This window comes from Tauraco erythrolophus, chromosome 1, assembly GCF_009769465.1.
Source record: "Tauraco erythrolophus isolate bTauEry1 chromosome 1, bTauEry1.pri, whole genome shotgun sequence".
NCBI classification, from domain to species: Eukaryota; Metazoa; Chordata; class Aves; order Musophagiformes; family Musophagidae; genus Tauraco; species Tauraco erythrolophus.
The window spans coordinates 30,155,571-30,180,286 of NC_141465.1; the positions used below are offsets into that span (position 1 = coordinate 30,155,571).

The 24,716-nt window shown below is 38.1% G+C and overlaps 1 protein-coding gene across 2 annotated transcripts in view; it reads left to right on the forward strand.

The window, feature by feature from the left end:
* The first annotated feature begins 5,254 nt into the window (after window positions 1–5,254).
* The window catches only part of MAP3K7CL (MAP3K7 C-terminal like), a 28,319-nt gene continuing 8,857 nt past the window's right edge, over window positions 5,255–24,716 (forward strand). The window contains exons 1-4 of one of the 2 annotated variants that reach the window (XM_009985110.2): window positions 5,255–5,272; window positions 5,527–5,635; window positions 14,385–14,443; window positions 23,950–24,065. In XM_009985110.2, coding sequence (XP_009983412.1) covers window positions 5,255–5,272; window positions 5,527–5,635; window positions 14,385–14,443; window positions 23,950–24,065 — 302 coding nt within the window. Of the gene's footprint in view, window positions 5,273–5,526; window positions 5,636–9,003; window positions 9,102–14,382; window positions 14,444–23,949; window positions 24,066–24,716 lie in introns of those variants that run through there. The other variant, XM_086631646.1, reaches the window with a different exon arrangement.

Below are 24,716 nucleotides of genomic sequence, written 5' to 3' on the forward strand. Positions count from 1 at the left end.
ATCAGAGAAGTGAGATTTATCTCCACCCAAAATTTACAATGCCTTCGGCTATTAATTTGAACAAGTCACGGAAGTGGACTTCAATTTCCCGGTTGTTTAAAATTGAGATCTTCCCTAGTTTATTGTTATAAAGTAATTTAGAGAACCTTTTAAAATGTGCAGTTTAAATCTATATTGCTGGGGGTTTTAGCACCATAGCCCCAATAATAAATAGATGATAAAACGATTACAGTCAAATCATTCATTCTGATGCTTCAGATTTAATATTCTGTATACAGAATGCTATAATATTCTCACACTTTAAATATATGCTACCTTCCACAAAGTAGTAGTTTCAGGTGACTAATCATTGTGAAAAGCACGGAACTGATATTTAAATGCAAATCAGGGGCCTTTTGGTTTGTGTAGTTTTGGTTTCTTAGCACATGATTCCCAGCTTTCGGAAGCAGCACACCCCTTAGAAGAGGAGTGTGCATACCAAGTGAAGCACAGGTGATTCCACCTTCTTTTGTAAAGTGTGTATAATAACACAGATTTAACAAGAAACACTGACATCTAAAAAACCATGTATTCAGTGGATGCAAAACATAAAAGGATTGTGAAGTCAGTTTTCAAGTGCACATACTATTTGAACTGAGTACAACTGAAATGTCGGTCTGGAAATGTGGGGTGTCAGAGCCATCTGAAAAAAACAGCCCTCGGCTATCCAGCCGTTGTTTCTGTCCAAGACCCTTGCTGTCATGGCTATTGAAGATTTTGCATGTTTCAAGATTCTACATAGAGAGGCTTTTTTGGGCTATGCTGCAATGGCATGTGATGTAGGCACTCATACCATCTAAATACCATCTGTCCAAACAAGGCAGAAGAGGCTCTTACAATCTGGGGGAAACCCTGGCTCCTTGGAAACTGAAGCAGAATATTTTTAGTGGCTTCAATGGAGCCAGGATTTTCTGTATCTTCCAATGAGTACTTTCACAGTAATTGGACCTGGAACTGGAGATCAATATCAACTGTTGATGGTATTGAGCTGTAGAATGTTATTTGCAATAATGGTTGTGATCAGAGACAATCTTTCTCCCTCTCATTCCAAAGGAGACATATACGGAGGAACCCTCAATCTTTCCAGAAAGACATCAAGAGAAGAGAAAATGCTCAATGTAGTCAGAGGTGCAGACCTGCTTTTCACTAACTCTTTGGGCGAGAGTCCGTAGTCTGCACTGAAATCACACTGCAGTTAAAAAGATGGCCTCTCCAGATACCTAATCAATAGTGTAGCTGTCTGATACACTCCCGGATCACTGCTGGGGAAAGGCAGTGTGGGTAGAATATCTTTGCAGTTTGGTCATTTCGAAGTATGAAAAAGGTCTTTTGAGGCCACAAGGGCAACTGCTGGCTTCCTGAGATTTGCACTGATTAGATCAATCCTGGGCTAGGGCCAGAAGGTGAGAGGGTGAGGACAGATGAAAATCTGACTTCAGACCTTCACATCTCTATTTGTCCTGCAACCTCTCTATATCTCAGTTGAGCCAAAAGAATCTAGTAATGTGGCTATATAGGACATCTGGGTTAGAGAAACCTTTTCCGTTTGGAATTTGAAAATACAAAATATACCTTCAAAATACATTTTGAAATATAAAAGGAGGACAACCCCATTTTCAAGCACAGAACAATAAAGATATTCTATGTAATCATTCTGTAATTGTTCTCCATTTTTCTCCATTTGTTTTAATGACTGTGATAACAGTCAATCGAAGAAGTCAAGTAGGCAGTACATTTGTGTGACACAGCCACAGAAAAAAAAAGTTTAAGCTGAAGAAATTCGTCTCTCTTGTGACATTTCAAGATTTATCTATTAATTGCTTGCCTGTGGTTTGAAAACTGACAAAAGCTATCCTAAATCGCACTAGGAAATCCTCTTGAGTTCAGTCAAATCTCTGATTTAGTCAGCTTCAGCTATCACTGCCATCACCAGCTCGTCTATAAATACATCTGCCTTCACAGCGTACGCGTTCTGAAACTTGCCCGTTGCCTCCTCAGAAGTGCAGGGCTATCGCCTGCTGTTAGACAAGCCCAGCTTGGCCAAAGCCAAGAAGAACCTAGCCCAGCACGCCAAGCCCATCCCTTGTTGTTAGCTTTGATAGCCGCTGCTATCATTCGATAGTTCGCTTGTAGCCGGTCCAAGTTGGCAGTGTCAGCCCAAGCTGATTGGAGCTGCAGACATTTTTGCTGACTGGAGTCATGCTATCTTTGCCAGTTTGCTGGAATAGACACAGACACTGATTGGGTCATGCTGAAAACATTCCTGTCCTATGAAGCAAGTCTGTTTGTATTTTAGGTTTGCCAGGACTAATGAATTAAAAATCTTGGGCTCGCCACAGTTTGCTGCTTAATAATGCCTGTGACAGAAGGATTTTTTCCTCCCTGAAGCGTGACAGCATCATATTCCCTCGTCACTGGCAAGGAGAGGAAGGAAAAGTGGAATTGTGGAGAAAAGCGGAAAAGGGTGATCTTTTGGGACAGCAAAGCCTATGGGAAGTGCAGGTAGCAGCATGTTGCCCTGACAGCTGTCTCAGCTTCTCAGACCTTGTCAGTTTGTTGCTATGCAGCAGGTGCAGCCTTTTCTTTTATTGAAGCTTTACTCCATAAAGGCAACGACAAGCCAAGGCAGTGGCTGGCCCTGGATTATACAAGTGCAGACACTCCGCTAAGTGAGGTAAGGCAACAGGTGTGAAAACTGAACTAAATTGATAGAGCTGTAACAGCACTTAATCTGAGTTCTGCTGCAGATTTTTTATGGAGAAACAGCAGCCAGTTCTATAGGCAATTGTTGTGAAGGAAGAGCTGCTCATTAAATCTCGTTAAATTCCAGGTTGCCCACTCACCCTCATCTCTGTCTACAGAGATATTGTTCTTCATGCATGGAGAAAGCAGGTGGGGAATTGGGGGCAGTGGATCTGCGTGTTTCCTGTATCACTTCATTTGCAACCAGGCTGCTTCCATCCCTCTCTGTTCTCTTTGATTGCTTTTTGTGATGAAGAGCTTGAGGATTCCGCACAAAGGAGTGAAGGGATAAATGCAGTATATATATAAAAAAACAGAATAGCAGGGTAATTCTTGCGTATAAAGATGAGATTTCTTTCCGTGGATTGGAATAAAATGAAAAAACTCTTTTTTGTTATGGTAGAACTCACCATTGCGTATTGAAGGGGTATTGATTTTTGCCCTCACATAGTAAGTGGTTAAAAGAGGTAATTTAAAGACATCGCAGACCACAGAGTATGTGACTGGGATAAGACAACAGATTTGCTCCTAGCAATATTGTTATGAGAATTTTAAAACCTCTAGCAGAATGCATAATTTTAATTTCTTGGGCTATGATACGAAATGTTAAGTATACTCTTATGTGGAAGACCACTTTAGATAGTAAGCAGATGTCAGGGGAGTGTGTACCACCAACACAGAGTAATGAACAGCCTTGTTCATTAAGCCTTTATCACTTAAAATCTCTTTTGTTTGGTTGTTTTTTTTTGCTTTACCTTGTATTTGGAGGTATGGAAGGGAAATATAATAAAGAGCTCGGATTAGTAGTTCTGTTGTTTTTTAAAAAGGATGAGATATCTCAGATGTTTCTTATAAAGTGAGGGTCTGGGGAGAAAAAAAAGAGAACCATAATTCTCAGAAGGTAAAAGTTATTTAGTCTAATGCAATGTACTTCAAAATAAAATATTTTTGTTGACTCCAGGGATCTTTTCCTGAGTCCAAAAACATACACTGCAGTAGTTTAGTTGACTTTTCTTTGTCTCTGCCCAATAGATACCAGTTCAATTTTTGTGTGTCTTGGTTATTAGTAATGAGGAATAAAGAATGATTCCTGATATCATTCATGTATTAGTAGAAAGAGACACTCTCAGCTTGAAATAGGATTTATTCAAAGTAATTGTTTTAGATTATTTATTGTTATTTTAAGAAAAGCTTATAGACTTCAAATAATAATTTCTTGTGTAGCATTGCTACAGATTAACTGTATCACTCTGCTAGCTAAATACTAAGACAGGAAAAGCAAATAAAAAAGAAATGCTGAAATTAATGGACCAAATGCAAATTTGATACTCTTCCACTGATCTCAAGGCAGTGATGCCATGGAAGTGTTTGATTCATTTGTGCATCACCAAGGAAGATTATAATCCTGAAATATTGTTCTATTCTATTGACTTTCTGAGACTGCCAAATAATTAAGTGTAAATTAGAATGAGTTGTTGGGATTTCCATCCAATACAATAGCTACTTTACTGAAAAACTACAAGACTATTGACTTAGGAAACTGCCTTTTGTTTTCACTAGCTAAATGCTGTGTTGTCTACTGACATGTGGTACAACTTTTAGTAAATTCACTGTATTTTCCTGAAGAATTTGATTTCTTATTGACTGAGTAGTTTTTATGGTAATTTAAAATCTACTCTTACAATTGTCCACATAGTTGGTATGGAAACAATGCACTCTGGATAGCATAGTCTTCAGTCCTAAAATAATTTCTTTATGGGCAGATCTTTTGCGTGCTTGAAGTCCCGCTGACTTCATGTTCTCCACGCACAGAGCTAATCAGAAGATTAATATCTGTGAATTTTAGCAGCTTTGTGCTAGATGTACAAGGAGATTAAGTTTGTGTTCAGCTATTTGATAAAGTTTAACCAGAACTATTCATTCAAAAGGTTAAATATACATAGTAGAGCTCCGAGTACAACTTTTGAGTGTTCAGAGATGCTTTAATTGTACTATTACAGATCAGTAGTAGATAATTCTTTTGTTGATCAACAATTCTTTAGTGCCCTGCTTGAAATGAACTAGCAGTTTTCTTACTGGACAGGGTTTCATCTCAGTAAAACCACTTTTTGGAATTGATGGTCTCAGAAGAAAGACCGAGGACTGAATAAGGTCCCGATCCAGGAGTCAAGCCCATGCAGACAGACCCCTACACCTGCACAGAGTTCCACTGAAGAATCACCACCAAGGTTTGGAGACCCAGTAACTTTCTGACCATGAAGCCTGTGACTATCAGGCACAGTTTGACTGGGGGAGTATGGGTGGAAGGTAGGAGGATGGGTGCCTCCTCATTGACACCACGTGGAGTGGTGTGCACGTTTCCAATCACATGGCAGGCTTGGGGTCATGTTACTCTCAACTCCCCACCCCTTCTTCCTTCTTCACCTTCAGAACCAGGCAGCATTGCCACGAGTCAAGGCTTGCTGAAGGGGCAATGGCGGGGAGCAAGCAGGTGAGGAGAGGGAACGCTTCTTTTGCCATCATTCTTTCTAATCTGATAATAGCAAAAGAAAGGCAGTCTCTGCACTGAATTTCACTTGATTCCTTTGTAAAGGGAAAAGTGAAATGGCGCTCCCTTGACTTTGATTCTAAACAATGCTTAGCTAGAATGAGAAAGGTGGTTGTGAATGCATGAAAAGCATTAAAACTCATTTGTTGAATGGTGTCACATGCTCTGTAATAAATATATTGTTTGTATTATTGCAGCTGGAACAAACAAGTAAAAGCATTGACTCAAGTGCCCACATGATCACCACCGCCAGGGTACCTGCTGATAAGCAAGTACGAATTGCCTTCAGCCTGAATGACTCCCCAGGTACAGTTTAACTTATGGAGTAAACCACAATGAAATAATTGCTTTTAAATTTTACGTGTTCTTACCAGTGTTTACAATATCAAATGAAGTCCAGTGTTATAGGTGGATCTTTTTCCGGAGTGATAGCATGCGATCACTTTTCCTGTCTGATAACTTTTAATGTTTTCATTAACAATTTTATTAGACTAAAACCACTAGACTGATAGTTTAGATCTTAGCTTTCTTTCGGTGGTTTGCAGAATATACTTAGGACTGTAATTAACTATCGAATTTACTTGCGTATGCATATGTCTGATTTTTAAGGAATTTTAAAACAAGAAGAGTAAAAGGATGTTTTGTACTGAGGATGAGGCTAGAGCAGGAAGAGACTTTCCCTTCAGGAGCAAGGTTGTAAAGAGCTGCACGTGCCCAGCTTGGTGAAAGGTTTCGGGAAACGGATGCCCCACATGGCATTTTCGCTGAAAAAGCAGCAGAAATTTCATTGACGTTTATCCTGTCAGGTAGTGCTGATTGAGCATTAATTTCTACAAACACCCTGTACATACATGGACCCTTTGGCCTTTGGAATAGACGAATATTGTTAGTTTGCACCTTAAATATTAGTAAAGTCTAGAGAGCTGTTGCCAAACAGTAAAAGTCAGAATGAAATAAAGTAAATCGGAAGCTGGGAAACATCCCCCCGAAAAAGTTTGCTATGCTTTTGTTAAAGGTGAGTGCAGGGAGTCAGGGCTGAGATGTGTTTATGGCATGAAGTACAAGGATCTCTGATAATGATAACTGAAACCCACTGCTGATGAGTGCTTTATGGAATGATATGCATTGCAGGATAACGTGTGAGGCTGCTTCCTGAGCTTTGTGTGAATAGAGTCTCAGCTTGAGTACAATTTTCTCATTTTAAAAATATTTTAGAATATGAGTTATCATTCCTAGCTAATTGTTGTTTAATATTAATTTGCAGCTACAAGCCTGAAATAGAATCTCATTCCCTAAGCAAGGGAATTTAAAAACAAACATCTTCATTATATTACATATAAATTTCAGCTCATAAACATGTGACACAGAAAGATTGGTACAAGGAATATAAAGAAGCACATGTGGCTATCTATGTGCCTTTTCTTCATAAATTAAAATAATCTGGTAATTACATTTTTATTACAGAAAGTAATAAGGAATCATTCTCATCGCACGATACAGTAGCATGGTAAATTTCTTACAGGAATTATGGCAAAGATAGGTCTTCAGGAGAGAAGTAAAAGAAAGGGAAGTGCTCTTATGAATTATGGAAAAAGAATGCCTATGAAAACAAGTTAGGGAAAGTTGAGACCATGGGAAAATCAAAGAGGGTAGAGTAGTTTGTGACAAGAGACGGCAGTAGGAAATGACAAGGTTGTGAATAGCTTGGAAGAAGAGGACATGAAAGGCAGGAAGCCTGGCTTCCTTAGCATTGCATCATGTTTTATTTTTTGCTTTTCTATCCTGCTAATAATTCCAGCCTCTCTCTGAACATTTAGAGAAATAAACTCCTTTACAGAAAGGTAATCCTTTTTCTGTAACGTTTTGTTAACTTTTCCATAATTTTGCGTTGTTCATTGTATATATACAAGTGTTCCTACAATATGCAATCCAGAATCTCTGTGAGTGCTGATAAAACTAAATAGCAATCGGTAAAGTGAGTGCCATGTTCTCCTCCGCATCACATCCCCTTGGGGGCTATCAGGAGGTCTAAACCAGCATACTGTTTTACCACGTCACAATAATTCCACTCTTGCCTTTAGTGGTATGTCTGAACGTGGTTTTTATATTTGATATATTTAAAGAAGACAAAGGAAATAAACTTTTATCAGGTTTGAAAATTTCCAGAAAAACTATAGTTGAATTAAGAGAGTACAAATAAGTATTTAACACTTTTTTTTTTTTAATGATGAGTTGCAAAATCATTTAACACATAGAGCTTTAGGTATTCCATACTTGATTGGTTTTTTTTTTTCTCATTTTTTTATATTTCTTTAATCTGTTTTGCTCTTTGACAAGAATATTTATTTTCACTTCAAACAGGAGCTACCTGCTGTAAGTGTGGTAGAAAAGCATCAGGTGAGGCTCGTGTACTGCTGGACTATATACAAAAAGTTCTTCACCTGGGCTAAGTGGTGAGGGAATCTGTCTGACTTAGGCTTTTCTTTAAATTTTACCTCACTTGAAAGGCACAGTGACAGATTTCACCAAGAAAGGCTGCATTCTCCTTCCGGGGGCCGTACAACTGCTTACTAGGAGGAACTGGCAGCATAACTAGATATAAAAAGGGGAAATGGAATGTTTCTTCTGGGTGGTGATTATCTCACTGGCTAGGATTGTAACCAAGCAGTGGGTGTGAGGAGCAGCGAAAGGAGAAACTGCTCTCAACTCATGAGAAGAGATTACTTTGTGTTAACTGACCTGCAAGACCGGAGCTGGCTTATCCTGAGTGTGCAAGAAACAATTTAATTGTGTTACATTATTTGTCAGTCAGCACTGACTGACATCAGTGTTCATCAGCCACTGAAATCCTGGCCAGCTTTGTACAGTATTTTTAATGTGAAAGTAGGCTGACCATTTCCTTAAAAGTCTCAGGAGCAGCTCATCAGCAGGTGCTATACAAGACGACAGTTTTATTGTGTATCTCGTATTCCTGTATATATAGATATCTATGTTTGGCTCTTTTACTCAAGTTCACTGAGCTGGCGTCAAACATAGGTTTCCCAGGGTGTGTCTGCACACCGTATTGCACCAGTTTGACTTCAGGTACTGTTTTAAATTAACGGATTTGAAACATACTGTTTGGGTCCATCTTATATCACTTGGAAACTAATGCAAGTTAAACTGAATATAGTGTTCCAAAATTTAAATAAATGTTCCCAAATAGAAAGTTCATTGCAGTTTATCAACACCAATTTAATTAAACCAATGAAATTCAATATGTCCTAATTTATATCACTAACTCCTATTTACTGAACATATTAAGATAAAATGGTTGTAACAGGAACTTTATTAAATTTAGACGCATGGATTTGTTTTGCGTAATAGTTCTAAGGGAAAATTTATAGGTGAACATCTCTTCGCTCTCTTCCCTCCTAGAATAAAAGCTTGAATCTAGCTCAAAAGTTCTGCTACTGATATGTGGTGATAAATGACTGGTTTTGAAATTATTAGTAGGGTTTTTTTTGTCTGAAATTAGTCTACCGCTGATAGCACTCTCCAGAAAAATCACTGATGACAAAGGCAAAATATTTCTAAAGAAACTGACAGACAGTGGAACAGTGTAATATTTTACTCCTCTTTATGCCTTTGTTGTCCTAGTGACCATGAAGAATCTTTTGCTTTTATAGTTGATCATGCAAGACTGTTTTGCAATGGTTGCTTCTTCAATAGCAACCTTCAAATCCTTACTCTGTCCTCATTTTGATTCTAATGGCAACAGAGGCTTTCCAGCAGATAATGTATTGGTTTAAAACCAGTGAGGATTGCTAAAATACATAGCTAAAATTTACAAAGCTAGTTTCCTAAAACTACATCCAACCTACAAGTAAGTGGCTTGATCTTTGGGAAATAGACAGGAACTTAGGTGAAATACCCTCAAAGGGATGGTGGCTGTGCATTCATCAAAGGATGCTTTAGGCTTAGGTGAATGTATCTGGAGTAGGAGGGTTTTGCTCTTCTCTCTTCTGTTATGGGCCATTTCTATTTTTGAGAGGTCCACAACTCTTATTATTGAGCAAGCCTTCATAGCCTATTCCTGGGCCAGGCAGTGACCATTCCCCACTATTTTACAAGTGAGGTAACTGCAAGGTTGTGTAAGGTCACGTCAGGCAGGGCTGTGAATAGAAGCCTGGGTGCTTCACGCAGCAGTGCCAAGTCTCAGTCACTTAGCCACACAGCCTTCCAGGATGGATTTGATGAGTCTATGCTTGTCTGTCAGTAACCAGGGCTGGAGCTGCTGGATCTCACTGCTCTCCGAGGGCCAAGACTGGACCCCGGTACACAATTTGCCAGTGTTGTCCTGCTGCGAGTTGCAGTGCTTGCAGTTGAGTTTGAGCACTTTTCCTGTGTAATGGCTGATCCACTTACAGGATAACAGCCTACTTATGTTACCAATTTAATTCTTTAATTCAGGAGGAAGAGATCTGAATACACTTGCCCACGCATGTGGGAGAAAAAAATAGTACCTGATTGTATAATTAAAGACTGGATCATAACTCAGTTACTCAAGGAAGCAGAGCTGTGATTGGCATTTCCTAAATTTTGAGTGCTTGATTTAGCAACCTTAATGTGCTTTCAACACATTTAAATTTTTATGTTCTATTTCTGTCTATCTTTGCAAAGATCCTAGAGAAACTGTAATTTGCAAATTTATACTGCAAGTAAATCACATGTTGTTCTTAAACTATTTATTCGTTAACTATTGTCCATAGCCCACATTTCAGCTGAATGGAGCAGCTGCATAGGAAGAGACTGGGGTGTTACACTTCATTGTACCAGACATTGTGTCAGTCAGACAGCGAGGTGTGAGGCATTTCACTCGTTCATCTACAGGATGGAGTTCTGGGCTATTGAAATCTCCAGAAGGCCAGAACATGATTAAATAAGTGAAGCTTTCCAGAAAGCATGATTCATGCTTAAATGTGCAACATTACCGTATATCAGGGGAGTGGATGCATCGCTGATAAGTAGTAAGCCTTTTGTATGGAGACAATCAGTCTTTATAATAGAGTTCAGGCTTCTAAATTAGCTTGTGTGGCTTGTGTGGATCTCTCTACCACACACTGGAAGCCCATCTCACGTTTGTATTAACAGGCACTATCAGCAGAGAGACAAGAGCTCACCTGGACAGTGAAAGTTGAGCAGTTTAGCCTTGCTGGCCTTATACAAAGCTGCCCATCATGGCATTTCAGCATGAAGATGCGTTGGCTGGGCAACATGCTTAGGAAGCTTGTCCTTTTCTTATGTTGTTCGTTTTGCTGTAGGAATGGTCAGAGATCTGGCTCTGACATAGAAGGGTACTTTGCCTCAGCCTAACTGATGGAAAGCAAAAGGAGGAAGTGTTTTCCCCAGAGACCCCCCCTTAGATGCTCTCTCTTATGACAGTTTTCAGTAACTGACACAGCAAATGTATGAACCTAACGAAACAAACATGAAAGTCAAACTATTCCATACACATGAACCAGGTGTTTGGTTAAAAACCATCGACTGTATGTACAGAGAGTTGTAATTAGGGTACAGGTCTTTACCTTTAGTGCACTTTTACATATAGACCTTCAAAATTAGTTTTGGGGTCTATAGGAAACCAGGAAGTGCTACTCATTTAGAAATTGTGCAACAGATACTTTATCTTAGGTGGCTGTGATGAAGTCCTTGATCTGTCTCTTTCACAGCACAGGTTAGTGCTCTTGAGTTTGCTGGGATGTAACATTCACACGTATGTTTTTCCTCCTTTCTTGTTTTCTTTTGATCAAAATCTTGACTCATTTTCAGGTGCAGCAAGTTGTAGTCTCTGATTTTTTAATATATTTTTATTTGTAAACAAAGTATGTTTTCGACAACCGGCTTGAATTAGAAATCCTTTTCTTTACAAGTGACAGGGAAGGAAGCAGTAAAATAGTGACCACAGGGGTGAGATGCTGATTTTACCTGGTGAAGAATCAGCCTAGTTTTTTTCAGTGCTTTGTGGTACAGTAAAGCCACTAGCTTTACTATAAAGGGGATTTTTGATTGTATCAGTCATTCCTTATAACAATCTAGGCACTAATTAAATATTAATAATAAATTGATAAAAGGAGAAAAAGAGATATTTGTGAATTCTGTAGTCTAGTTAAAGAGATGTAGAATATAAAAGAACAAATACTGAGAGTTCAGGAGATATTATTCAGAATATTTTCTTTGTCATTTCAGACATTTTCACTGTTTCTGATTTCCAGAGTCAGAGATTTTTAAGACTAAAAGCCAATGTGATTTTTTTTCTAATCTCCTGTGTAACACCCAGTATTCAAACTTGTAAGGGCAATAGTGATACTTTTGGAAGAAAATGCAAGAGTTTATATCTTTCCTCTTGACTTTCTGAAAACATCCTCAAAAAAGTTTTAGGAGGAGAATGACTGTCATTTGCTTTCCCCTTGTGTGAAATCTAAATGTGTTTCATTTTTACCAAGTGGTTTGTGTCGTTATTGTTGTGGTCGTTACTTTGACAACAGTGAAACACAGACTGACTTGATGCAGTCATTTATTTCACTAGAAGCTGTGGGGAAGGTTTTTTGTTGTCCTTTTGTGGAAAACAAGCTTGCAGTTAGCTGTGAAGATTTCTGTTAGATTTTGTAAGCTAAATACTTCAGCTGAAAATTTCAGAGGAGCCTGAGAGAGTTAGGAACTCAGAAAAATTTCAAGCTACTGAAGCTCTCAACTTTTCTCGATGATGTTGTGCACATCAGATGATTTAAACAAGTCTTAAACTAGCGTAACTAAAAAAAACCCTAGCAGCTGTTCAATAGATGCTAGGGCAGGCCCATTATAAAATGTACTATGGTATGCCATAATGGTTAGGATACCAATATGTTCTATTTTTAGTACCATTGACTCAGTCACTTGAGTTCAAAAAATAAGTAGGGAACATCTGTTTATTGAAAGGATTTCCTCTATAGTAACTTCTCCCTCTATTCCATCCTTTTTAAAGTGTTTCCAAACCTTTTTTTAACTGGTTCTTTCCTGAAGATAATCCAATATGTTTTCTAATATTCTGACACTGCATTAATTTTGGTTTGTTACTAATATCCGATGCGGTGAAAAAGTAATTATTGTCTGATGTTTCTTGAAAATTCTCGGGGTTGCTTTTGCTTTGTTTTTCTTCAGTTAAAATTGTTTGAGGTACAATTCAGGTACGAAAGAGGTACCTCCTTAAAGCTACTATACCAAAGATTGTACTGCTGGAATTGTCAAAACAAATAGCAGCTTAACTGCTGTCCACGACTCTGGTCCAATATCTCTGTCAGAATATTTAACAGCTATTCAGCCAAATATTTGTGGAGCAGCTGTACCCCTAGTCGGACTGAGTCCTATTCCATCCTTCCTTTTAGCCTTGCCATATGATTCATCTTTCTTCTTTTAGAATATTAGTCTATTTTTAAATATTGTACAAGAAAGCAACAGCAAATTAAAGGTAAACACTTGCATATCAGTGTGATGCAATTCTATACAATTAAAGTGATTTAAGTATTTTCCAGAATGGACATGTTTGGGACGTGGTGTGAAAAAGGAAGTTGGGAAAGGGGAGGTGTGACTTTTTGATAATACTTGCAAGACCCCACCCCATGAAAACTACACTTTGTTTCTTGAGGAAGTTCAAAAGCTTTTGGTTTTGCCCTCTGTATTGCTGTATTTTCTTTTCTTCTCTGGACATCCCTTCCTACAGGTGCCTAGCTCTATCTATGTTAGTGAAAGTAAGGCTCAGGCTGTATGTTACCTGGTGTGTTTATTCTTCGTAGGATAAGGTGGCTTATTTTACTTGTTCCCCCTACCCTAATTTGCTGAATGACTACTGAGGGAAGGATAAAGAGATAACAAATATTTGACAAATAATTTAAATCATAGTCGGTACTCTTTCAGAATATTCAGAATCTTGCTTTGATATGTGGTCCTCTTAATCTTGTTGGGGTTTTGTTGTAGTGGCTACCAGCATAGAGCAGTTAGCAGGATCTGACCTGTGTTAGCAATTTTCTACTATGAGAGCCATCCTTGTTTAATTTTGACACATTACAAATAACTGACTCTGTAAGCTAGCTAATAGTAACCTTCTCTTCACCTCCCATAACCTGTAGTAAGATATATAAAGAGTCATCACAATCCAATGCAAAAGTGATAGTGTGAAAGTCACTGGGAAAGAAATATTGCAGTGACTAGCTGTGACACTACCAAGTATGATTCATATTTCTGATCTCAGTCCAGCTACTAGTGGGCAGGTGTCCACATCACAACACTGATGTAACTGGCACAGTCTGTCCCACCTTTGCAGGAAGCCTGTACTAAAAATAAATAAATAAATAAAAACACAGTTCGGCTTGTTGTCGTGGATGAATTAACTCTAGTCCATAAGGATTGTTATCTACAGGTTAGAGTAAAGACATTTCTTTGCAGTATGGAGAAATTTGTGGTGCCTTCCTCATTCTAATCACATCTGTCTAGGTAACAGTCTTCTAGTTTCAGGGTTGCCAGGCTGCTTTGTGTGTTCTTGTGGTTGCCTTTGGGTGGTGGGAGAAAAGATTTCTATTATTCTTGATTTAGTCCTGGTAAGTCATTGTATTGTGATGGGAAAGATAGCTTTCCTTCCAGTCAAGTAATGAACTCTTTGGTAGTAAGGATGCTGTCCTTGGAAAGTTCTTTACTTTGCAGTGTAATGGAGAGCTCAGAAAGAACGATTATTTGGATTTATCATTTTTATTAAATTATCACGTCCTACTGCTCTACTTGGCTTTGTTTCATTTCTTAATCACTGCAATACAAAATAGGCTTTCTGTCTTTCCAGCAACTGATTTTTTCTTATCGTCAACCCACTAGTATTTTCAAGGAGTCTATTAAGGTATCTCAAGTGTAGAAAGGTAAGCAGATGCGGAGGTGTTTGCAGGATCCCAATATTGTTGTGAATATACGCAATGTAGAACTACATTAGAAAGATCATTTGAAATGCTCTTTTTGGTAGATGTTGACTTTTAACATAATATTTACCTTTTAGATGATGCTTCCTCTGAAAACTTCCCTTCAGCATTTCCAGAACTAGACCAGCAGCTGCAGGTAAACTTTTTCTTGAATTACAGTTCTACTCCACATTTACTCAATTTGTTATGATAAAATCCTCTGGTTGTTACACTGAGGTGAAAGTTTTCAGTGGTGCTTCTCTAACCTATTAACATTTGATAAGATTGTATATTTCCACAGAAGAAAACATTGTCTTTTCAAGATCTGCAGAAAAATGGATTTGACATTTTTAACCCAGTTGCAGGGAAATGACTATTTTAACAATCTCACTTGCTTTTGTATTATTTTTTTTTTTACAATTCCTGTTCAAAACACAGCATATGCTGCTGCACTGCAATGAAGAGAGTCCTAGTGATTTTGATGGGAGAAGGAATGAGCCAGGTATTATATTCTCATGCCTACGGGCTGTGCTAAGACTGATATGATCAGCTTTCTCTGAAGCATTCCAAGAGAATGCAAAGGTATATTTTGTAGTGCCATCTTATCTCTAATCTTGGGTATCTAAAGCCAGTCATCAGGATTGATGAGAGCCTCCTCACTCTAGTTCGTGCTGCGTAGCCAGCAACCCTGACGGTTGCCCTAGCAGGTGTCTGCAGACAGCACAGGATAAAAATGGTGAATCCTTTTGTGACCGGTCCTATTTGTCAGCATAGCACAATGGAGCCCCGATATACTGGGCAATCAGATGGCAGTTGATGGCAACTCCGTGGTTCACCAGGCACAGAGCCAGTTCTGTATCCAGGGATTATTTCCCTTTCCTCTGTGGCGGTTCTGGAGTGTTTGCTGGCTTTTGTAAACTACTTCAGATCATCTGTTTCCCAGGAGCATTTAGACTTCCTCTGATATTTCAATATGAAGGCAGTTGTTTCCTGAGTGTAAATTGAGAAAGGCATTAGCAGATCGTGTTGTCGAGTGATGTCATCCTTCCTGTCCCCATCAGCTAGTGAGGCAACACTGGAGGGCTGCTGACTTAAAGTACTGACTTTTCTATCCTGCTGCTCTCATCAAAAGGATGACTGAGGAAGGAATGGAGGATGACAGAGACTCCTCTTGCTTTGTCCCTCTAATCCTGGGAATAGGGGCAGGTTCTTTAGGCATAACTAGGAAAGATTAAAGAAACAAATAATGACTTAAGATTTGGGCTGAAAGAAAAAGTGTAGTGTGTTGGCCTCTTTATTCCACAAATCTTCCAGTACAGCAACGACGATTGATATTTTTTTTTCCTTCAGCAGAATTCTATTTGAGAGAAGCAATATTGTTTTGTGGCTGAAGCACTGAATTGAAAGTAAAGAACCTGCCTTCTGTTTCCAGTTCTGTCAGTGACACATTGTGTGACCCTGGAGGAGTTGCTTCATCCCTCTGCTTATGTCTGAAATGAGGTTAATAATTTTTACCCTTTTTGTTAAAAGCATTGAGATCAGGGAGCGAAGACTGCTCTAAAAGAGCAAAGCACGATTATCATTACTGCTGTTGCTACATAAAAACAAAAGTGCAGCATTAGATGTAGGTACTTTACAGGCCAAGTGATGATTTTTTTATTAGGACTTTTATGACCCTTTTCTGTAACATACAATGTACTCTAAATGTGTAATTTCATTATAGATCAAAATCGCTCCTCCGAAAGTGTTCAAGTCTGCTGGATAAATAATAGCCCTTCAGTAGAAGTTTTTTAGGTACGCACTAGAGCCATTCCAGTAAGTAAACCCTCTTGGTCTGTTAGGTACTTGACTTTTTTTTGAAGAGAACCTTCCTTTACTCTCATGATCTCAATATGATAACAAATTCGAAGAAACAATCAAAGGCTTTGATTCAGATAATGTTCTTTTTATTATCCTTTAGAAACTTTGGTGATACTGAGGTAGCTGAAAGGATAACATGTGAGAACTATCTGGCTGACTCAACCACTCAAAAGTATGAAATTAGTGGTAGTGCTTCATCCTTTAGCTTCTCAAGCTTATGTGCATATTTATATTTAGATGCCTTTATGTTCAGCGAGAGGCAGTTAGGTCAACACAGGGTTCTGAGCTGATGCAGAGGTAACAGTGCATTTAGCTTTAGCACTGAAAACTTGAATTTCATTGCTTTTGTCAATCTGGATCACAGCTTAAAGTTATAACTATTTAATGTAATTACATTATGTTTATACTGCTTAAAAATTTCAAACAGCAATAACTGTAACAAAGTTATAATTTATCTAATTACATTTTCTTACTAATTACTTTTTTAAATTGCTATAATCCAAACCGCTAAGGGTATGTCAGCCCTGTATAGCTTGTGGTTGCTGTTTGTGTTAACGTAACCATACCATCTTTGAAATAGGTAGCTTCCGTGTTACAGAAGCAAACTACAACATGGGCTTCACCAGGACCTGCAGAAGTACTGAATGGTGGTGTCCCTTGTCATTCCAGCCATGCTTTCCTCTATCCCGAAGTTAGCTAGTATAAAGCAGCACAGATGAAGTGTCATGTAAACGAACCCTTTAATCAACTGTGGCATAGCAGCCTGAAATGCTTGAATTTGTAAGAATGCTGGTACGTATTTTCATAATAAAAATATCACATCTAGAGCCACAAGATTTTCATCACCATGCCATAAATACAATCAAAAGTATTTGTATTTTATTTAAAGAAGCAAACTATTAAAATGCAGGGTAGGTGGCTATATAATAATAGGAACTTTTTTTTTTTAAAAAAAAACAAACTAAGAACTTTCCAGTTCTCAAACATACAAAGGAAAAATTGAAAACAAAATGAAACAAAAAAAGAGGCCAAATTAGCTGATCTTCGGGTTGGATTTTGAAAGCAGCTTCAAAGCTATGTAAGTTCACCGAGTGACTTGGAAAATCAGAGCCTTAGAATTCTATGCATGCAGGCAGCAGACCACAGCCTGAGTACCAAGCAATTTGCACCTCTGTTTTAGGCTTCAAGCCCTTGCCCTTCTATGTTAGGTCCTGGCAGACAACTTGGCTGTTTGAGGAGAATTACCTAGTGTTCCCACTTTTCCTACCACGATCCTACCATACCTACTCCCTGGGCACTGGTGTCCGATGGCAGGGCAAAGTTCAGTGCAGCCTTCCCCTGACAGGGTAATAAAGCCTGCTGTCCAAGCACCGGTGCCAACTTTACAGAGGTGGAGGTAGGATTGGCTGCAGAAAAGATATTTCTAGGAGACTAGGTGCAAATAGCTAATTCTCTATAAGGACTCTTACTAGAGGACAATCCTAGTTGAAAGTTACAGCTTCTTTCTGAAGAACAAAAATTATTAGTCTAGTGTTCTGATCTGCTAGCTAGGTTCAGACCAAAAATGTTATCTTTTCCAAGTACCTTTTTGAATGTTACATTTTTCTGCTGCTCTAAGTAGAATAAATTCCAAGAAGCAATTTGTAAGAAAATAATATCAATTCTCTAACTCAAAAGTTTTTCTTTTATTTTTTTTACTCAAAAAAAAGTAATTTTTTTACTTAAAAAAAAGTAATGTATGGTCAACCAGACACAAACGCCATACATATGAGAACAGAGCAGTTCAAGCTATATGCAGGAAAAGCCTGGTCTCTTTTGCAGCTTTATTATTAAAAAAACTACAGAGAAGTTCCTGGTATGTTACACAAAGCTCATATTAATAAACTTCTTGTTTTCGATTCCTTTTGTTTGCAGTATTGGAAATTATTCTCTTCCCACTGACGAGCAACACTTTGAATGAGGATAAAGCACTTGCTTATTTCAATGACTTCAGTGTCATTTCCCCCCTGCCCTTGTGTGAGCAACGTGGTGGGTAGCGCAGCGAGGGTAGGCTCGCTGCATTTGTCCATTTGTTTTTTTGGGAAAGGTTAACCTATACCTTGTGTAAAAGTTGCACTGCGCCTCGGAAGGCGCTTCCGTGATTAGCTGCATAGTGGGTGGTGGCCCCTCTGACAGACACTCTACTACGGGTTATCTGCTATATTTAGACACCTACATCAGCATCTAAGGCCTTGTTGTTTAGGTCACTGAACCTAGAGGAAGGTATCCAGTGTTAAGTACCCACATTACTACACTCTGTGTGCTGTCTGTCCTGTTCCAGCGTTTCCTGTGACTTGCTCCGTCCATCTCCCTCTTCTCTGCCAAAGTCTTTATTTCAGCTGGGAGTTTGATTCTGAAGAGGGAAGAACACAAGTCACATGAAATCGTGAGCTTGAGAGAGGCATTTATGTCATATTTTGACAACAACATATTACAAATCTGTTGAGATCAATGGAGTTAGATGACCGTAAAATTGCTGCAACAGAGAAGAGACTCCAGCCATTATAATACCAGTTTGTTAAGTCAAGGGGTAGTTTTTCGTGCTTTAGTGGGAAATGTCTGCACAAAAAAAGCAACGAAAATATTATGAAAGGGACAGTTTGTTGTGCGTTGTACAAGCATTTAGCAGAAACCTTGTTTACTCTGGAACTTTAATAATTGAACTATTGCGTCTACTGACTGCCAAGACTCGTTAGGCACATGCAAATTATATTAGAAAGTTTAAAAGTATACTGTATTCTTAAAGGATATGCTGTATTTTTAAAATATTATTAAATTCCAAGAGAATTCCTAGAGTACCGTGATACTCTATAATTAGATTTAGTTGCCTGTGAACTTGATCAGTCTCCTGTAATGCTGCTGTGATAACTATGATGTTATACTAGATTACGTAAGACATGGATGTTTACAAAGTCAGAGCATCATACTAAGGCTAGAAAATAATAGAAAATCTCTCAGGAAAGGAGAGCAAAACTCTCAATTTTTCCCATCCAGTTTACTTGAATTCTTTGGAGGAAAGAGAACTGTTTACTTTCACAGTAAAACTAGACATATCCAAGACTAGATATCTGAAGATGGTTGAAGAGTTCCAGTTGCACAACAAAAAGTAGCTGCAATGTATTCAGCTATCACTTTTGCTTGGAATAATGTGGTTTCTTCCATTATAGAAGAGTACACAAGGCCATATAATGAACATGGGCCACATGCAAAATATTGGCACTGGACTTCCTGTTTTCTGGAATAATTTAGCTGAAAATTACCAAATTTACAAAAAGGGAGACACCACTACTGAAGTAGAACAGTGCTAAAGACTGCCTTCTAGATGAGTCCATGTGCTCAGCTGACAAAACTGCATCACAAAATCTTTTCTTTAAAACTTCAACATTTTAAGGAGAAAGTTTTTGTTTCTTTCACAGTAGAACCAAAAAGTTCTTCAGCAAACAAATTAAGGTGAATTAAAAAATAAAGTGTTTTTAAGTTTTTGAACAGTTGAGTTATGCTATCAACTATACAACTTTTGTGGATATGGAATGCTAGTATTTATATGGCAAAGCAAAACACTTTGTCATGTAAGTGAAGCAAAACAATTACTGAAAACTGTCCTTTTGTTTCCCTCAGCAAACATTTTTATTAGAACAGCTCCTTCAGCCTGTCTTAAAAAACAGGCAGAACCACTAAGGCTCTTTCTATTTCTTCATGAACTGCCTTTGCACATCATCTTCCGACGTCTTTCATATCTGGATTCCAAACAAAAATCTAAATAAACAGTGCATATGTCTTGTAAAGATGTACATATGTTTGTGCAGTTAGAAAATAGCCTATAGCAGTATCTCCTAGTGTCTGCTTGCTGGATTCTGTAGAAAGTTTGTCAACATTGCAGTGACTTATTCACCAAAATATAAGGAAAAATCAGACCTTGTTGAAAGTCAGGCATAGTAGGATAGACCTCTAGTATCACTGAAAGGGGTAGCTTTTCTACTAGCTTTGTGAACAAAATCAGAGATGCTGTGTGGGCATATTTTGCCAGCACAGGAAAATGAGGGTGGATGACACTGAAGCCTGGAATAAGCAGGATTAAAAGTAGCAACTGTTGCCATTAAATATAACTTTCTTTGGCAGGGATGTATTTTGCTTATGTAGCAGGTATGCTTTTATATATATTAATATATAACAGGCAAGATACTTCAAGAATTAACAAGCTTGGGTTGTCCTAGGGAGAAATTAAAGTATAGCTCTTGGCTTCTGAGTGAAAAAAGTATAACTGCAAATTGAACTTTATTAAGGTCTGTTGTAATTAGCTGCCTGGGTAAACTAGCAAACTCTTATCAAAAAAATAGTGCACAGACTTCATGGATGAAAAGTGCTTTCTGCTGGGAATTCCAGTTCTTTTTCTCTGCCACGGGAATTCCATCAGGTTGGCATCTGCAACACATCCTGTGGCCTGGCCACAGGCATTCAAAAAAGTCATTCCAGGTGGGACGGGGAGCAGAGAAAGACTGCTTGGATAAGCTAGGGAAAACGGGGATTTCATCTAGGATGGATTAGAGGAATGCAGTTTTGTTGAGACATGGTCTTCGAAAGTATATGAAGAGCCCTCTGTAAGCACATCTGAGGAGTAAAACAGGTAGGACAAAGAACCACCATTTGAATGGAAGATAGTGCTGGCACAATAAAAGACTACACAAACCTGTCTTCAACAAAACTGGAAACGACAAAAATGTTTCTAATCCTTGATGAGGCTGTGGGCCAGTCTTATATCTGAGGCAGGGGACTTCAGTTTTTCTAAAACAGAACCGGCCAAGCCTGTGAATTGCAGGATTTGCTTCTGATAACAGGGAATTGGACTTTCTGATTTTGCAGGTTCCTCCCATTCCTATATATATGAGTATGGGCTAGTCCAGTAACGGTTACTCTTACTATCTGTTATTGTTTTCTTTTCTTTTCTGTGGAAATATGTTGATACTGTAAATGTCTGCTGGCTAGTTGGAGTTACTCCTTTGGAACAAGCAAGTTTTGCCTCTGTTTCTGCATTTGTTTTTCAGGAGTTTGCCCTGCCATCTTCTGAAAGCACTTCTCTTGGTGGGAATAGGTGTATCATTACTTCTTTGCGCTTTTGTTTATGTAAAAAAGGTAGACTGTTAGATGTGAGTAAAGTAATTTTTCTGTGCTTTTGTGTTAGCTTGCATTTTCTGGTTGCCAGCAAAGAACTGACCAGACTTGTATCTCACCGTTTTTTCTTGTGATTGCAGTAGAGATGTTTGTTAAACAATGAGCACAAAAGCCTGTTTCATGTCCTACTGGCCAGAAGTAGAATGCTGTAGGTACTATCTCCAAAACCTTTCTTAGAAATTTTAGAATTACAAGAGAGCAAACCAAATTGTACAGTTATCTAATCAAATTTACATTTAAAAGTCAAAATACACTCAAAATTAAAAAAAAAGTTCTTGATACAGTGCTTAATAGCATCAGACAAGATTGAAAAAAAATGTATGAACAGAATATTACTAAACTGTATCTTTATTGTCAGTTTATTTTGAGTGATAAAATATCAATGCAAAAAAAATGACACTGAAGAGGAAACAATGATAGGAAGGGGTTTGAAAGTCAGCAACTGGTTCTAAGTGGGAATTAGATACTAAGTCTCAGCATGACTAGATAATTTTTAGCTCTCTATATATATCTTTTGAGTGGGAAGCTGGAATATAGAAACTGAATGCTGCTTAAATATTTAAACTGGTTTAAACCAGCTAGATTTGAGGAAAATAAGTCGGAAGCAAAAGCAAGGGTTTTTTTTTTCTTTTGAAGTATCACTGTTTGGGGACTTTCCCCTTAGGTACTGTTCAAAATTGGTTTTTGTGACGCATTTGTTGTTTGCTGATCTCTGGTAGATACCAGAGATGCTACTTTGGCTCACCCTTGCATTCTTGGATTAAAGCACTGAGACTTCTATATTCTGTCTTGTTAAATTTATGCTTATTATTTGGGTGGCTATATGAATGGTGCTATTGCTCATCCACATTGAAATGCAATTAAAAGCCCTTTCCTAGGGACCAGATCCATCAAGTACTGGACTGCCCTTTCCCTGGGGTCCTAAATTCTCTGAGCTCAGAGAGAATAAAACAATGTGCTGTGAAACAATTCTGCCCCAGTATTTTTACATTTATAACATGAAAAATGAGTGTCTGGTTTCAAATTTTAATGAGGAACCACGTACCATCTACAAGTACTTGCAAGGTCCATACATTAGTTACATCCCTGCATTGGGGTACATATGAAGCCAACTTACCCTGCCTCCTGGATAAAAATATCTTTAATCTTTGTCTCTGAATATGTTTAGTAAAATTTAAATTTTGATTTTAGCTAAAACAAAGGTTTACAAGATCATAAATAGGAAAAATCTGAAGACTTGTCCTTTTCTTTTCCTAACATCATCATGGAAGGAATATTATACTACAGAGAAGAGTCAAAGTAGGACAACAAGAAATAAAAAATGATCTACTTATATTGTGAAAGGCAATTCGATGTTCTTTGACTGGACAGTAAAGAAACTATTTTGAGTGCTTCCTTTTGCTTCAGACAGGTGGCTCAGGCATGCTATTTGGAGTTCATTTACAGTCAATTGATTCATGGCTAATAACTTAAAAATACTACACTTCCTGAAAGTATTACAGCCAAAATGTGGCAGTCAAGCCTGAAGTCTGAATTAAGTTGCATTCTTTTTAAAGAACAAAAAGCACCGACATTAAACCAAACTGTATTTTCAAGATCTTGGTTGAAATTCATATGAGGAGTGCCAGGACAGACTAGTATTGTTTGCCATATTTACTACCTCCAGTGTACATTAAAAAAAAAAATTAAAATTTTACTGCAATAATGTTGGTATTTAGGTTAGGAAGTGTAGTGCTTTTGCCTTCACTGTGTCTTTTTTCTCTATTTTGTTTTTTTTTTTATTTTTTATTTGCTATCATCCTTCTACTCTCAATCTCACCTACACCTCTCATGGAAATTTAAAGCACTTTGCAAATATAGCTGACTTAACTCTGCTAAATAGCTGTATCCCCTCCTACAGGAAATAGGGATGCAGAGAAACTGAGTATGATCTTGAGCAAACTACTTGCAGTTTGAGGCATTGCTGGGATAGAACGCATCGTGAAATATTGGCTGCACTGGAGTCAGCAGTAAAACTCCTGTTGAGTCCAGCAGAATCAGCCCCAGTGTCCCAATTCACAGTCCTGTCTCGTTTAGGAAGAGAAGGAAGCATTCCATCTACGAAAAAAAAAGTGTTTCGTCAACAGCTTTCCGTGTCTTTTCTTCTCATCTTGCAGAACTGGAGAATAAGAGCTTGTTTGCACTCAAATTACCCTTCTGCCCACTGCTGCAGTTTCTGCAGTGAAAACACGCTCATGTATTTTATGGGTCTGACCAATGCATCAACTTTAACATTCTTATATCACTGTAGCTGAAAAAGAGGGAGGTAAGGGAGAAATCTTTCTTTGGACAATCTTTAGGGATACTTTGCAAAGTTGACAAAGGAAAGTTCTGAAAATCCTTACAAGGTTTGAAGGTTTGCGCATGTTCTTATGCAGGGAAGTGTTTTTTTCCCTTCTGTGAAAATGGAAATATCACTAGGAATATTTGGCCATATCTTTAAGTGTTCTCACAGAAATTAAGATAAATATAGTATCTTTCAAAACACATGCTTTTTCCTAATACATCATGCAAAAGCAGTATACATAAATTTTTTTTCTTCTTCTTTTCTTAAAGCCGCTGCCTCCTTGTCATGACTCTAAGGAATCTATGGAAGTGTACAAACAGCACTGCAAAATAGCAGAAGAGTACCATGAGGTCAAGAAAGAAATTGCTCTACTGGAAGAAAGAAAGTAAGTAACTTTCCCAAAGTATTTACCATTGTATGGTCTCTTTGTAAAATCCTGTTTTAAACATGAGGGTTTCATATGATATTTTCTGACCTTATACCTCTGCCTGATGGTCACAGTACAGCACAGCAGTTAGGCCATTGGTCTGTAGGATCAACTGGGACCATTAAGGACGCAGAGCTGTCCTAGCGCTGGGCCCTCAGGTATGCAGATGTCCCTTAAACCCTTCATGGACAGCCTCCAGGTCACATAACAATCTAGTTCAGCTGGTACAAGTCTCCTTTTTAGTTTTAGGATTTTTTTTTTTTTCAATTTAACTGTACACATTTTATTGAAGAGCATAAGGGATCCTCAGTTAGTTTTAGAGTACTTGACAATATTAATAGACATTTTTCTGTGGGGTGCACTGTCTCTATATACATAGACATTTCAGGTGTTCATATCTAAAGTGCATAAGCTGGAGACTTTTCTTCTTGTCTATGAGCTGTGCTTGTACCCCTGTCATCTTTGCATGACTATTAAATGGCAAAGTGCACTCTTTGACTCTCTGTCCCTTTCCACAAGAAACTTGAGAAATTCAGAGAGAGGAAAGAGGGTGAGTAGTGAAAGTTTTTTAACAGACAACCGACCCCAAGGAATAACAGTTACTGCTAA